The 16,159-nt window shown below is 43.5% G+C and overlaps 1 protein-coding gene across 3 annotated transcripts in view; it reads left to right on the forward strand.

Annotated features, from left to right (window-relative positions):
- Positions 1-16,159, forward strand: part of LOC118393748 (phosphorylase b kinase regulatory subunit beta-like) — an 83,721-nt gene that overhangs the window by 39,552 nt on the left and 28,010 nt on the right. For all 3 annotated transcript variants that reach the window (XM_035786788.2, XM_035786787.2, XM_035786789.2), the window contains 4 exons: positions 2,012-2,069; positions 2,335-2,412; positions 3,272-3,430; positions 3,567-3,661. In XM_035786788.2, the coding sequence (XP_035642681.1) occupies positions 2,012-2,069; positions 2,335-2,412; positions 3,272-3,430; positions 3,567-3,661 (390 nt within the window). The remainder of the gene's footprint in view (positions 1-2,011; positions 2,070-2,334; positions 2,413-3,271; positions 3,431-3,566; positions 3,662-16,159) is intronic.

Consider the following 16,159-nt stretch of genomic DNA (forward strand, 5'->3'; position numbering starts at 1 on the left):
CTTAACACTGAGCAAATCATTGCATTAGCCGCAGCACTGACCTCCCAGAATTAATGAGCTTGGATTCAACAGGGGGAAACACAAAGGGAGGTAATATGGGAATAATCTGAGCCACTAAACTTTAAAGTTTCATTATAGGATGTAGAGTAGGTGCAATCAACAGGTCCCAGTCAACCCATTTCTTAATTGGAAGCTGGATATTACACTATAAAATGCCTCATGTGATAAATCATTTTGAAATCTCATCCATTACGGTAAGTAATGCAGTAGGCCATTACATAACATTCCAGGATTGTATGGTTCTCTGCACATGCACAACCTCTTCTTGCTGCCCACTCAAAAAGCTAGAAGTCACATGTGAGTGTATTGGATCACAAGGGAAGTTGTACATCATATTCTTTATCTGCAATATGCTGTTTCAGGTGGGAAGGCATTGATTGCAGGTTTATTCAATTTGAAAACGCATAACTTGTTAAGAATTCTGAAATCCTGCAATGTTACCTATTACAAGTGAAGGAGGGCATCCTGTCGAACAATATAGAGTTTTACAGTCTGTGGAATAGCTGAGGCAGAAAGCTCCTGGGATAGCTGGTGTTTACTGCCCAAGTAGGCCTCAGTGATTGGTCTCTCCACCCCTGTAGCATTTTTATTAAATATCTCCACCATTTTGTACCTTATCTCTCTCTACTGGCACAGAGGCAAGTAAACACACACACACACACACACACACACACACACACACACACACACACACACACACACACACACACACACACACACACACACAGCGTAACCCAGCTGTGTCATCCTAACCCTTGAGCAATGACGAACAACTCACAGTATGGTATGCAACATAGCTTTGGTAAAGCTGATAACAGAATACAAGAATACAGATGGAGAATAGAGATGGTTGTGGGAATCATATGTTAGATTCTTTTGATTTGATGGAGTGATGGCTGAAACAGTCCCTGTCATCTCTGCTATAACAACCAAACTACAGGCCGGGAAATGATGTGTGACCGTTCCAATTAACAGCCTTTATTTCATTATGTTGTACTCTCTCTCTCTCTTATCTCCTATTGCCATGGAGATTGTCTGCAGAGATGGGAGACGGCGATAACAAAGTCTTAATTACGTTTCAGGAGGGTTGGGAGATGTTGTGCTCCTCTCTCAGAAGGCAGGGAAGCCAGGCATATCACGAAAGTGAGGTGCTGCTTTGGTCCCAAAAAGAGCCCTTAGGTGACTGAGAGCTAGTCAATTTGAAGAAGGGTTGTTCTGTAATGCAGATATATCCTTGGGTCTGTTTCATTCAGTGTTCTTTTAGTGTGTCCTCGGGTAATTGATCCACTAAGTTGAAATTATATATGTTACCTTTGGTTTGTGAATGCTACACGAAAATAGAACCAAGGACACCATTTGACAAATTATTAATACCAACAACAACAAAAGGACTGAAGACTTATTACATCCTCACACTTACTGTTGAAATTTCTCTTTGGAATTATTGAAATGAATCAATTGCTGTTTTGCTTTACAAACGTGTCTACATTTGGCTATTTTTTTTTTTTTTCATTTCAACCCCAGATGATTTATGGGCAGAGGGGTGGGTGTTGAGGGGAGACGTCTAAAGCTATTTAATGTCGTTTCTGGTTGGCTGGGACTCCGATAGCATCTCAGAAGTAAGTGTTTTTGCCTCTGTTAAACTGTTACAATTGGAAAACAAACTCACCAGTCGTCACCTGTTAACAGGTGTGTTAAGTGTGTGTTTTGGGACAGGCCATCACTTGCTACTTGCTGCATTCATTATAAAAGCTGACGAAAAGTATTGTTGGTGTCTGAGCATTTTTCATTGTAATCCATATGCATCCACTGACACACAGCGATAGATTTAGAGATGAATGCACCATGTGTATTTCTCTTTCAGGTTAGGAAACTAGTGACCTCTGTGTTATGGCTTTTTCATTTCTTCAAAGACACTTTTATGAAAATCAAATGTTCTCTTCTCTTTCAGCTTTTTGATGGCATTGAATGCGAGTTTCCCATATTTTTCATCTTCATGATGATTGATGGTATGTGATGTTAATATAATAACGTGAATTATTATTATTTTTTGTTTTTTTTCATTTTCATTTTATTTATTTTTTACTTCAGTTTATTTTAATAAATACTTTCTTAACTGCATTTTTGGTTAAGGGCTTGTAAGTAAGCATTTCACTGTAAGGTGTACACCTGTTATATTTGGCATAACATTTGATTTGAGTTGAGTATTGGGCTACATAGAACTTGAATATCTGACACTTTTTTGCCATTTTATTGTCTGTATTTGATTTCCAGGAGTTTTCAGGGGGAACAACGCCCAAGTCAAAGAATACCAAGACCTGTTAACGCCTATCATCTTTCAATCTTATGATGGTGAGTTTTCTCCTCCGTCAGGGATCTGTGTTCTTATATATATATATAATCTTATATATATAATATTTATATTGCAAAAAATGACATCCAATTTTTTTTGCGGCGGTGGCAACAATTCAGCAGTGGTGGGCCACCGCTGCTAAATCAATATAGGGGAAACACTTAGTCCCTCTCACATACACATTCATGCTGGCATCCGTGGGTCTTTGAGAAATGCACATACATTTTGGTTGTGAAGATTACTGTTATTTTCATATTACACTTAATACAATATCCATATTAATCTCCCACATGCTGAGTGCACGAACGCTGTTCTCATATTTCAAGGAGCCCGTTTTTATATCAGCCTTCACACAAAGCTGTATTTTTCCTCAGTTAAGAAACCACATTAAAAGACTCAGGAGCCAATAGCCTCTGAAGGATGCATGTTGCTTCAGGAATACTTCTCAGTGGTTGCAGACAGAGTTGTCACCTCCTTTGGCTTTGTGTTGTCTTTGCGTTTGTTATGCAGAGAAAATATTGTACTCCCGGTGCGTTCCATCTTGGAAATTTTGACATTTCTTCACGTGTGTCTGCTAAGATACCTTTGAATAGATAACTCCCACTCCTTTCTCCTGAGCAGCAGACACATACACTGCACTCCTTTCTCCTGAGCAGCAGACACATACACTGCACTCCTTTCTCCTGATCAGCAGACACATACACTGCACTCCTTTCTCCTGAGCAGCAGACACATACACTGCACTCCTTTCTATGTATCAACCTCCTGGAAATTCCATTAGTGCCTTCTATTCGACATGTTTGTAATCACCCCGCACCGTAAAGTGTATCTATTTCCGTCCTGTGTGTCGTGGATCAGGCCATGCTGTCATCCCGAAGTACTACCGCGTACCTGCCGACTTTGTGGTGGCGGAGCAGAAGAAGCACGGGAGCCAGAAGCGTTTCCCTGCCAACACGGGCCAAGATGGCATGCTGTTCCTGTGGGGCCAGGCCCTCTTCAACATCGCCAGGCTGCTGGGTCAGTCTCTCTGTCTGTCTTCTCTTCACTGACCTCACCTCACTGTCAAATACCTTCTATGTCCAGTGTATCAGTTGGAACCTGTAGTGTGCTCTCTGTGTGTTCACCCCTCCATTCTGCCATGTCTCTTTTCCAGTGGATGAGCTGATCAGCCCCCAAGACATCGACCCCATCAAACGCTACGTACCCCGACAGGATCAGAGGAACGTCAGCATGAGATACTCCAATCAGGTTAGACTCCCATTCCCATGTGACCATCCTATGATCAGCCGTCCTCGGCCATCACTACAATCAGAGATACTAGATATAATGACAAGATGCTTGTGTCTCCGCCTTAACAATGGGATTCGTTGTCCACAGATCAGAATGGCAGGCTGTCAAGCTCCCGCTTGTTTCTCACTTTGAATTGGTTGATACATCTGGTTATTTGAATACTTTAAAAAAAATATTCGATGACGAGTGTTGACGTCAACCGCTTGTAACCAATGGAGAGTGAGTGCTTAGCCTCATGAATATGCATAGATGGCCTCGAATTTCAACAGTGACAACTCAAATATAAAGTGTTTTACATGCTCAACAGTTTCCCGTGTATCAAGAATGATCCACCACCCAAAGGACATCCAACCAACTTGACACAACTGTGGGAAGCATTGGAGTTAACATGGGCCAGCATCCCTGTGGAACGCTTTCGACGCCTTGTAGAATCCATGCCCTGACGAATTGAGGTTGTTCTGAGAGCAAAGGGGGGAGGGGTGCAACTCAGTATTAGGAAGGTGTTCGTAATGTTTTGTACACTCAGTGTATATCAGTACACTCTTAACATTTCAAAACTTCTATTAGATCAAATAAGCGTCACGTCTCATTTTTAACTTGACTAAATTCTACCCTCTCTCATTGCCCCACATTCAAAAACTCCTCACTTGCTTAATAACTAATGATCTGCTTAATGTGGACAGAGTTTGGGCGGAGTAAAGCCTCTCGCTTCGCCTCTTCCTCTCTGCTATAATTCACTTTAGAAACCGTGTAGTTTGCGTCTTGGATGCTGATTGGCTGAAACAGCATTCCAGCCATGTGTAGACAATATACCAAGGGTATGAATCAAAATAACTTGTTTACTGTTCGAATGATGTTGGCGATCAGAACTTGACATCCAAATCAATGATATATAGAATTGCTTAAATAATTATCCTGCTATAAGGGAACTACTGCAGACTACTATACCCCCTCTGCGTGTATACATGAGTCTGCTTCATTCTATATATCATTGATTCGGATGTCAAGTTCGGATTTTCTAGGACAAACTTTGATGTGTTATTCCAAACCTGTGTTGAAATGCTCAAGGCTCAAAAGAGAGGTAAAAATCAATGGGAGGGAGAGAGATCAGGAGTCTACATAATTTATCTTCAGTGTACCTTTCCTCCTGCAGGAATCTACAGTCTATCTCACCTCAGTGGAAAAGCAGGTTTGTTTTTTTATTCATGATGCAAATGCTCAGCTAAGCAGCTCACCCTGGAGCGGTTGGCGCGACAGTACCGTCTCAAGCCTTTCTCTGCGGAACGGGGGAAGAGGGCACGATGGGAGGGGATTGCGTAATGTACACAAGCGCGTGGAGCGGCTGTCTCGTTGCCTTTACATCACTAACCCTTTGGTCTGTGGGGGGCGTCGCCTGCGTGCGTGGGCGCGCTGCGCTTTCACATGGAAGTCTACGGTTGATTTGTGTTCCCATTTCTCTGAACTTTGCATCATCATGTCTGCAATGCACTTAGTGTCACACTCTACATAAGACCATTCCATGATACATTAGACTGGACCTGCTAAAATTTTCCCGAATGGAAGAGGGCAGTGCAGCTAGATTCTGCTGTGCTGCGAATAGAATAACACACATCAACACTACATTAGAATGACGAGTGGGTTTACATTTAGATTGGGCAGGTCAGCAAGCCCGATGCTATGCATTAACATGTGTAATGTGGTAACAAATCAAGGTGATGCCCTGAGAACTTCTAGATAATTCACGAGAGAATGGGATTCACATAGTACACGTCTTATTTATGTAACGTTAGTGCTCTACATATTACGAAGAATATAGTGCAATTTTGTATGCTCAGCAGCTCTGAATTGAAACGTCATGGAATTCCCAGAGCCCGTATACTGTGTGTTAAATTGTTATTAACCAATACAAATAGTACATTATTTTTGGTGGTGTATAGATTTTATGCACTTCCCAGAATGTCAGGCCCAGTAAGCATTAGACCCATATCTCTCTGTGTGTGTATCTGGGTAGTTTAGTATTTAGAAACCATTAAATCAAATCCAAGTTTATTTGTCACGTGCGCCGAATACAACAGGTGTTACCTTGCAGTGAAATGCTTACTTACAGGCCCTAACCGACAGTGCAATTTTTAAGTAAAAAATAGGTATTAAGTGAACAATAGATAAGTAAAGAAATAAAAAAAAAACAGTGAAAAGACAGAAAAATAACAGTAGTGAGGCTATAACAGTACAGTAGTGAGGCTATAACAGTACAGTAGTGAGGCTATAACAGTACAGTAGTGAGGCTATAACAGTACAGTAGTGAGGCTATAACAGTACAGTAGTGAGGCTATAACAGTACAGTAGCGAGGCTATAACAGTACAGTAGTGAGGCTATAACAGTACAGTAGTGAGGCTATAACAGTACAGTAGCGAGGCTATAACAGTACAGTAGCGAGGCTATAACAGTACAGTAGCGAGGCTATAACAGTACAGTAGCGAGGCTATATACTGTACAGTAGCGAGGCTATAACAGTACAGTAGCGAGGCTATAACACTACAGTGGTGAGGCTATAACAGTACAGTAGCAAGGCTATAACAGTACAGTAGTGAGGCTATAACAGTACAGTAGTGAGGCTATAACAGTACAGTAGTGAGTCTATAACAGTACAGTAGTGAGGCTATAACAGTACAGTAGTGAGGCTATAACAGTACAGTAGTGAGGCTATAACAGTACAGTAGCGAGGCTATAACAGTACAGTTTGAGGCTATAACAGTACAGTAGCGAGGCTATAACAGTACAGTAGCGAGGCTATAACAGTACAGTAGCGAAGCTATAACAGTACAGTAGCGAGGCTATAACAGTACAGTAGCGAGGCTATAACAGTACAGTTTAAGCCTATAACAGTACAGTAGTGACGCTATAACAGTACAGTAGCGAGGCTATAACAGTACAGTTTGAGGCTATAACAGTACAGTAGCGAGGCTATAACAGTACAGTTTAAGCCTATAACAGTACAGTAGTGACGCTATAACAGTACAGTAGCGAGGCTATAACAGTACAGTTTGAGGCTATAACAGTACAGTAGCGAGGCTATAACAGTACAGTAGCGAGGCTATAACAGTACAGTAGCGAGGCTATAACAGTACAGTAGCGAGGCTAACAGTACAGTAACGAGGCTATATACTGTACAGTAACGAGGCTATATACTGTACAGTAGCGAGGCTATAACAGTACAGTAGCGAGGCTATAACAGTACAGTAGCGAGGCTATATACTGTACAATAGCGAGGCTATAACAGTACAGTAGCGAGGCTATAACAGTACAGTAGCGAGGCTATATACTGTACAATAGCGAGGCTATAACAGTACAGTAGCGAGGCTATAACAGTACAGTAGCGAGGCTATAACAGTACAGTAGCGAGGCTATTACTGTACAGTAGCGAGGCTATAACAGTACAGTAGCGAGGCTATAACAGTACAGTAGCGAGGCTATAACAGTACAGTAGCGAGGCTATAACAGTACAGTAGCGAGGCTATAACAGTACAGTAGCGAGGCTATAACAGTACAGTAGCGAGGCTATAACAGTACAGTAGCGAGGCTATAACAGTACAGTAGCGAGGCTATAACAGTACAGTAGCGAGGCTATAACAGTACAGTAGCGAGGCTATAACAGTACAGTAGCGAGGCTATAACTGTACAGTAGCGAGGCTATAACAGTACAGTTTAAGCCTATAACAGTACAGTAGTGACGCTATAACAGTACAGTAGCGAGGCTATAACAGTACAGTAGCAAAGCTATAACAGTACAGTAGTGAGGCTATAACAGTACAATAGCGAGGCTATAACAGTACAGTAGCGAGGCTATAACAGTACAGTAGCGAGGCTATAACAGTACAGTTTGAGGCTATAACAGTACAGTAGCGAGGCTATAACAGTACAGTAGCGAGGCTATAACAGTACAGTAGCGAGGCTATAACAGTACAGTAGCGAGGCTATAACAGTACAGTAACGAGGCTATATACTGTACAGTAACGAGGCTATAACAGTACAGGTACAGTAGCGAGGCTATAACAGTACAGTAGCGAGGCTATAACAGTACAGTAACGAGGCTATATACTGTACAATAGCGAGGCTATAACAGTACAGTAGCGAGGCTATATACTGTACAATAGCGAGGCTATAACAGTACAGTAGCGAGGCTATAACAGTACAGTAGCGAGGCTATAACAGTACAGTAGCGAGGCTATAACAGTACAGTAGCGAGGCTATAACAGTACAGTAGCGAGGCTATAACAGTACAATAGCGAGGCTATAACAGTACAGTAGCGAGGCTATAACAGTACAGTAGCGAGGCTATAACAGTACAGTAGCGAGGCTATAACAGTACAGTAGCGAGGCTATAACAGTACAGTAGCGAGGCTATAACAGTACAGTAGCGAGGCTATTTACATTCACCGGTTTGTCGTGCTAATTGAGGTAGTATGTACGTGTAGGTATGGTTAAAGTGACTATGCATATATGATAAACAGAGAGTAGCAGTAGCGTAAAAGATGAGAATGTGAAATGAATGCTCCTTGACTGTGGTTTGTTCCACATGAGAAGCGACGCGTTTGCTCGGCTCAGAGGTTGAGTCAGATCAAAGACACCCCAGGGAGTTTCAGGAAACACTCTCCAAATAAACACAGAACAAAAGCCAGAGAGGAGATATCATTAAGCCATATGCCTTAAAATATACACCCACCCACTCACAAACACACACAGACCATCAAAGCCCAGCAAACATGTAATACACAAGTATACACCAGATTAGCTAATCAGACACATTTTCACTACCATAATACTGAGTCAAAGAAGGACACATATGAACGCAAATACACGCAAAGACACATTCAAACACATAATAATTCATTTTAGTTTTATGTAACCTCAAAAGGGCTTTACTTTGTGTGGGAACTCGCCTCATCCATCACCAATGAAATGAGCAGATAAGTACAAGTCATTTCTCTTTTCTTTCGCTCTCTTTTCTACACGCATACACATACTCTCATCACACACACACCTAGTCACAGTATCGGATGCGTTTACTGTACAGTTGCTCTCTGGCAGCCAATTCCTTATAGCTCTAGTCCCCATAACAGAAACGGCTCTCTCTTTAACTGAGTGATTCTGTGAGCCACAGAACAAGGTTAATGGAAAATGTCCAAAGCACTGCGCTGTCACTCAGCCCTGCATCTGTGATAAGGTCTGAAGGTGAGAGGGCTTCAATTGGCCATCACGGTATGAGCCACAAAGAAGCCCCCTCAGAGAAAGAGAGGCGCAACATGGTACCCATTTGAGGTTGTCGATTTTAGTGTCTCTACTAAATGCACAATGATGTTGGGGAATTAATTTTACAGTCCCGACAGTAACCCAGAATGTCTTTTTCCAACTTTCCAGGCTTTTGAAAGTCAAACTCTAAACCCCTTGCTCATACCTTTTCTGCATTCTGGGTTCCATGCTACAGGTTTGTTTTGTGTCACCATATGAAGGGAAAGGCTTCTCAGATCCATTGTAGAACAAAGGAAAATGTATTCAAATTGTATTTGTCACATGCACCAAATACAACAGGTGTAGACCTTACTGTGAAATGCTTACTTACAAGCCCTTAACCAACAATGTTTTATGCAAATAGTCTGGGTAGCCATTTGATTAGCTGTACAGGAGTCTTATGGCTTGGGGGTAAAAGCTGTTTAGAAGCCTCTTAGACCTAGACTTGGGGCTCCGGTACCGCTTGCCATGCGGTAGCAGAGAGAACAGTCTATGACTAGGGTGGCTGGAGTCTTTGACAATTTTTAGGGTCTTCCTCTGACCGCCTGGTATAGTGGTCCTGGATGGCAGGAAGCTTGGCCCCGGTGATGTAATGGGCCGTACGCACTACCCTCTGTAGTGCCTTGCGGTTGGAGGCGAGGCCGAGCAGTTGCCATACCACGTAGTAATGCAGCCAGGATGCTCTTGATGATGCAGCTGTAAAGCCTTTTGAGGATCTGAGGACCCATGCCAAATCTTTTCAGTCTCCTGGGGGGGGAATAAGTTTTGTCATGCCCTCTTCACGACTGTCTTGGTGTGCTTGGACCATGTTAGTTTGTTGGTGATGTGGACGCCAAGGAACTTAACTCTCAACCTGCTCCGCCCGTCGATGAGAATGGGGCCATGCTCGGTCCTCCTTTTCCTATAGTACACAATCATCTCCTTTGTCTTGGTCACGTTGAGGGAGAGGTTGTTGTCCTCGCATCACACGGTCAGGTCTCTGACCTCCTCTCTATAGGCTGTCTCGTTGTTGTCGATGATCAGGCCTACCACTTGTGTCATCAGCAAATTTAATGAGGGTGTTTGAGTTGTGCCTGGCCGTGCAGTCATGAGTGAACAGGGAGTACAGGGGGGGACTGAGCACGCACCCCTGAGGGGTCCACGTGTTGAGGATCAGCGTGGCGGATGTGTTGCTACCTACCCTTACCACCTGGGGGCAACCCATCAGGAAGTCCAGGATCCAGTTGCAGAGGGAGGTGTTTAGTCCCAGGGTCCTTAGCTTAGTGATGAGCTTTGAGAGGACTATGGTGTTGAACGCTGAGCTGCAGTCAATTAATTCATTCTCACATAGGTGTTCCTTTTGTCCAGGTGGGAAAGGGCAGTGTGGAGTGCAATAGAGATTGCATCATCTGTGGATATGTTGGAGCGGTATGTAAATTGGAGTGGGTCTAGGGTTTCTGGGATAATGGTGTTGATGTGAGCCATGACCAGCCTTTCAAAGCATTTCATGTCTACAGACGTGAGTGCTACTTGTCGGTAGTCATTTAGGCAGGTTACTTTAGTGTTCTTGGGCACAGGGACTACATTTGCATGTTTTAACATAGTAGAACAAACCTTAGAGGGAGTTCAATTCGCCATAGATTAGGCTGTTCTGAGGACACCATTTTATAGGCATTATCCAGACAATGTTTCTTCCCTGTTTTGATGTGACATACTGAATGGTTGTGAACAGATGGATGTTATTTTTCCCTTGCATCCAAAGATAAATAATATTCATTAGCAGGACAGGGCTGCCAAATGGCACGCTGACAGCACAGTAGAGCAGAGCTGGGCTCCCCTCTGACAGCACAGTAGAGCAGGGCTGGACCCCCCTCTGACAGCACAGTAGAGCAGGGCTGGACCCCCCTCTGACAGCACAGTAGAGCAGGGCTGGACCCCCCTCTGACAGCACAGTAGAACAGGGCTGGACCCCCCTCTGACAGCACAGTAGAACAGGGCTGGGCCCCCCTCTGACAGCACAGTAGAACAGGGCTGGACCCCCCTCTGACAGCACAGTAGAGCAGGGCTGGACCCCCCTCTGACAGCACAGTAGAACAGGGCTGGACCCCCCTCTGACAGCACAGTAGAACAGGGCTGGGCCCCCCTCTGACAGCACAGTAGAGCAGGGCTGGGCCCCCCTCTGACAGAACAGTAGAGCAGGGCTGGACCCCCCTCTGACAGTAGAGCAGAGCTGGACCCCCTCTGACAGCACAGTAGAGCAGGGCTGGGCCCCCTCTGACAGAACAGTAGAGCAGGGCTGGACCCCCCTCTGACAGTAGAGCAGAGCTGGACCCCCCTCTGACAGCACAGTAGAGCAGGGCTGGACCCCCCTCTGACAGCTTAGTACTGCAGGGCTGGGCCCCCCTCTGACAGCACAGTAGAGCAGGGCTGGACCCCCCTCTGACAGCACAGTAGAGCAGGGCTGGACCCCCCTCTGACAGCACAGTAGAGCAGGGCTGGACCCCCCTCTGACAGCTCAGTACAGCAGGGCTGGGCCCCCCTCTGACAGCACAGTAGAGCAGGGCTGGACCCCCCTCTGACAGCACAGTAAAACAAGGTTGGGCTCCCTTCTGACAGCAAGAGCCCAGGAGAGATTTCCTGGTGACCAGAATCTGCAGCGAGTAGGCCATCTCTCACTTAACGTGACTTCAAAAGTTGACCACAGCGTCTGCTTTAGCAATTTTACAAGGCCCCGGTCCCAAATCAAAGCTGCATTAATGTCTTTTTAATGTCTTGTTAAAAATTATTTTAACATTTTATTTAGCTAGGCGAATCGGTTTGGAACAAATTCTTATTTACAAATACGGCCTACACCGGCCAAACCCAGACGATGCTGGGACAATTGTGTGCCATCTTATGGGCCGGTTGTGATACGTCTCAAGCACTCGGGAGCCCACTAATGGATAGTGAGCTGTGAGCAGGATAACTTCCAATGTGGCTTTCATTGTCTTTCCAAAGGCAAGCATCTACAAAGTTGACCACCGCCTCGCCAGGCAAACACAGTTTGATCTTTTATCATGGGGTTCCATGCTGCTGAATGTGATTCTCTTTGTGAGTCTCGCTGAATGTGGCCCATCGTGTGCTCTCCCCCTCTCCCAGTGCCCTTTATCAGAAATGTCTCTGTTTGGGTAAAAACAACAGTTGTGTGTCATCATCCCTGTCTGGGCATATCAATTATCTGTCATGATGATCACTGTGCTGGGGTTAGAGCCAGGACAGTCACATGTGCCAGAGCAGACCCCATTTAAATGGCACAGTCATATGGGTCTCCTAACACGCTCGTGCTGCTGCAGTTGCCATGCCAACTGCATTAAAAACAAACAAGAAAACGGCTTGTGGGTGGCGAGCTGGAAAAGGGAAAAGGGCTTTGACATTATTATGACAATTACTGCCACGTAGGTGACTTGTCAGTCTCGTTTTCCATCCCCATTTTAATAGGACTTTAATCCATAATGGCAAAACGGTACTTGAATGTGGGCTGGCGCTGTCAGCTTAGAGGGCTTTATTGTATTGGGGAGAGACGACGGCATTTTCATGGCAAGTACATGTTCAGGAGTGTCTGGGCTGGCGTGTCCGCTCCCTGGGTGATGCAGCTGCAGCACCCATACAGAACAGTTCATAGTCTTTGGTAATCGGGTCTGCCTATCTCTCCCAGTCTCCCCAGCAGAATCTCAATGGGAATTACATCAAATACACCAGGTTTGACAAGCTCAGTCTCAAGGAGGCTTTCATAGGGCTCAGCTTAATATAAATAGATTTTTTTTTTGTCATAAGGATTGCGGACTGAACTTAATATATATATATATATATATATAGAGAGAGAGAGAGAGAGAGAGAGAGAGAGAAAATCAAATTCTCAGCAAAGGATCCCTCCATAATTACATGGCAAAGAATCCAATCCCCACCTTTTCAATTTCTGTGATGTGATGGTGTCGGTACCGCCACTGTTGCATTCATATCCCAAACCAAGTTCATTAAGTCAGCCTTTGTCATGCGACCTGGAAATGTTAAATGCAAGGAAATAAAGTGTGCAACCTTGAGAAAGTACAATCAAAAACGTGGCTCCTGCTTGGCTGTCTGCGCACTTACAATGTGTGGCACGTCACTGCCGATAGCTTATGAGATAGCTTTGTCTTAGTGCCTTGGCGAGCAACAACAGAGTGCATTTTATTTGGTGTGTCATGGGAACGTTCATGTGTATGTATAGGATTGTGTCTATGTATACTGAACAAAAATATTAACACAACTTGCAACAATTTCAAACGATTTCACTGAGTTGCAGGTCATATGAGGAAATCACTCAATTGAGAACAAAATATTAGGAAGGTGTTCCTAATGTTTGGTATGTTCTGTGTATATGAAAGAGTCTAGAGTCGCGTGTGTGTTTATAGCAAATGTGTGCTGGACTGATGCTGTGAAGGCCCATGGCCAGTCCCTGTCGGGCTGTGCAACCTTGAGCTGGTTAGCTTGGGTCAGTGGACAGAAGGGCTCAGCAGGGTCTAGCACTGAATCACTGAAGACATATTGAGAGGAGGGGGATGGGACTGGGATAGGAGGGATGGGACGGTGAGGGAAGGGACGGGACTGGGATATGAGGGATGGGACTGGGATATGAGGGATGGGACTGGGATATGAGGGATGGGACTGGGATATGAGGGATGGGACTGGGATATGAGGGATGGGACTGGGAGAGGAGGGATGGGACTGGGAGAGGAGGGATGGGACTGGGAGAGGAGGGATGGGACTGGGAGAGGAGGGATGGGACTGGGAGAGATTGTTGTCTTCACAAGCTGTGTCAGAAAAGGACAGAAACTGTAGTATAATGGGAATCAAACCCAATACCCTGGTGTTACAAGCACCGTGCTCTATCAACGGAGCTACAAAAGATGGAAACACAGGCTACTATATGTAAAAAACAAAATGTCCCCCCATCGGACTCCTGGCGGTTTCCTACCATATACAATATACATTTTTATGGTTTTTCATACTATGGTATTTAAAGAGATTGAACTGGATCTTAAGCACTTAGAAATGTGTAACATATTTTACGAATTGCAGGACGTAACATAAATGGAGGGTATTGTACACAGTTTATTGCGAAACATTTTCAGGGACTCATTTTGGCTCGTGAGCGCTACTTTCAAATCTACTGAATGGAATTATACAAAACCCATGTAACACATCTTTAAGTTCTTGTTTTTGTACATTGGTTTTGAGTCTAAGATAAGTGAAATCTGCTAACATTACAATTACTTCATTTTTTTAGATTGACAGTTTTCCTCTGTGAAATGATTCAGTCATAGTCATAATTTACATAGTGACTATTCTTTTGAAGTAGTGTTTTTTTCAGGCTATTGAACCAGGTATTGGGGTACATTCATAGTTCAATTTCTTTGAGGAGATAGGCCTACAGTATGTGTATTAGAGGTCGACCGATTATGATTTTTCAACGTCGATACCGATTTATTGGAGGACCAAAAAAAAGCAGATATCGATTAATCGGACAATTTAAAGTAAAAAAATATTTTTTTTAAATGTATGTATTTTTTTTTCATGTATTTGTAATAATGACAATTACAACAATACTGAATGAACACTTATTTTAACTTAATATAATACATCAATAAAATCAATTGAGCCTCAAATAAATTATGAAACATGTTCAATTTGGTTTAAATAATGCAAAAATAAAGTGTTGGAGAAGAAAGTAAAAGTGCAATATGTGCCATGTAAGAAAGCTAACGTTTAAGTTCCTTGCTCAGAACATGAGAACATATGAAAGCTGGTGGTTCCTTTTAACATGAGTCTTCAATATTCTCAGGTAAGAAGTTTTAGGTTGTAGATATTATAGGACTATTTCTCTCTATACCATTTGTATTTCATTAACCTTTTGACTATTGGATGTTCTTATAGGCACTTTAGTATTTCGCGTGTATAGCTTCCGTCCCTCTCCTCGCCCCTATCTGGGCTCGAACCAGGAACACATCGACAACAGCCACCCTCGAAGCAGCATTACCCATGTAGAGCAATGGGAATAACTACTCCAAGTCTCAGAGCGAGTGACGTTTGAAACGCTATTAGCGCGCACCCCGCGAACTAGCTTGCCATTTCACATCGGTTACATGAGCCTAATCTCGGGAGTTGATGGGCTTGAAATCATAAACAGCGCAATGCTTGAAGCACAGCAAAGAGCTGCTGGCAAAACCCACAAAAGTGCTGTTTGAATGAATGCTTACGAGCCTGCTGGTGCCTACCACCACTCAGTCAGACTGCTCTATAAAATCAAATACTTAATTACAACATAATAACACACAGAAATACGAGCCTTTGGTCATTAATATGGTCGAATCCGGAAACTATCATCTCAAAAACAAGACGTTTATTCTTTCAGTGAAATACGGAACCGTTCCATATTTTATCTGGCATCCATAAGTCTAAATATTCCTGTTACATTGCACAACCTTCAATGTTATGTCATAATTATGTTTAGGTACACATTGGAGCAAGGACAGTCCTTTTTCGCGAATACGCACCGCATTGATTATATGCAACGCTAGTTAAACTAGTAATATCATCAACCATGTGTAGTTAACTGGTGATTATGATTGATTGTTTATTATAAGATAAGTTTAATGCTAGCTAGCAACTTCCCTTGGCTTACTGCATTCGCGTAACAGGCAGGCTCCTCGTAGAGTGCAATGAGAGGCAAGTGGTTAGAGCGTTGGACTAGTTAACTGTAAGGTTGCAAGATTGAATCCCCGAGCTGACAAGGTAAAAATCTGTCATTCTGCCCCTGAACAACGCAGTTAACCCACCGTTACTAGGCCGTCATTGAAAATAAGAATGCGTTCTTAACTGATTTGCCTAGTTAAATAAAGATTAAATAAAGGGGTAAAGAAAAAAATATTTTAAAAATCGGCCAAAACGGTGTCCAAAAATACAGATTTCCGATTGTTATGAAAACTTGAAATCGGCCCTAATTAATCGGCCATTCCGATTAATCGGTCAACCTCTAATATGTATATTTTAGTTACTTACAATTTGTGAGCAAAGCAGGATTATGCCTCTGAGAACTATAAGGTGCTTTCCAAATGCTTGGAAAGTTCCACTGTGTGAAACGCAATCTGTATGCAGAGGACACGTGTCGG

Source organism: Oncorhynchus keta, chromosome 14 (genome assembly GCF_023373465.1).
Source record: "Oncorhynchus keta strain PuntledgeMale-10-30-2019 chromosome 14, Oket_V2, whole genome shotgun sequence".
Classification (NCBI taxonomy): domain Eukaryota; kingdom Metazoa; phylum Chordata; class Actinopteri; order Salmoniformes; family Salmonidae; genus Oncorhynchus; species Oncorhynchus keta.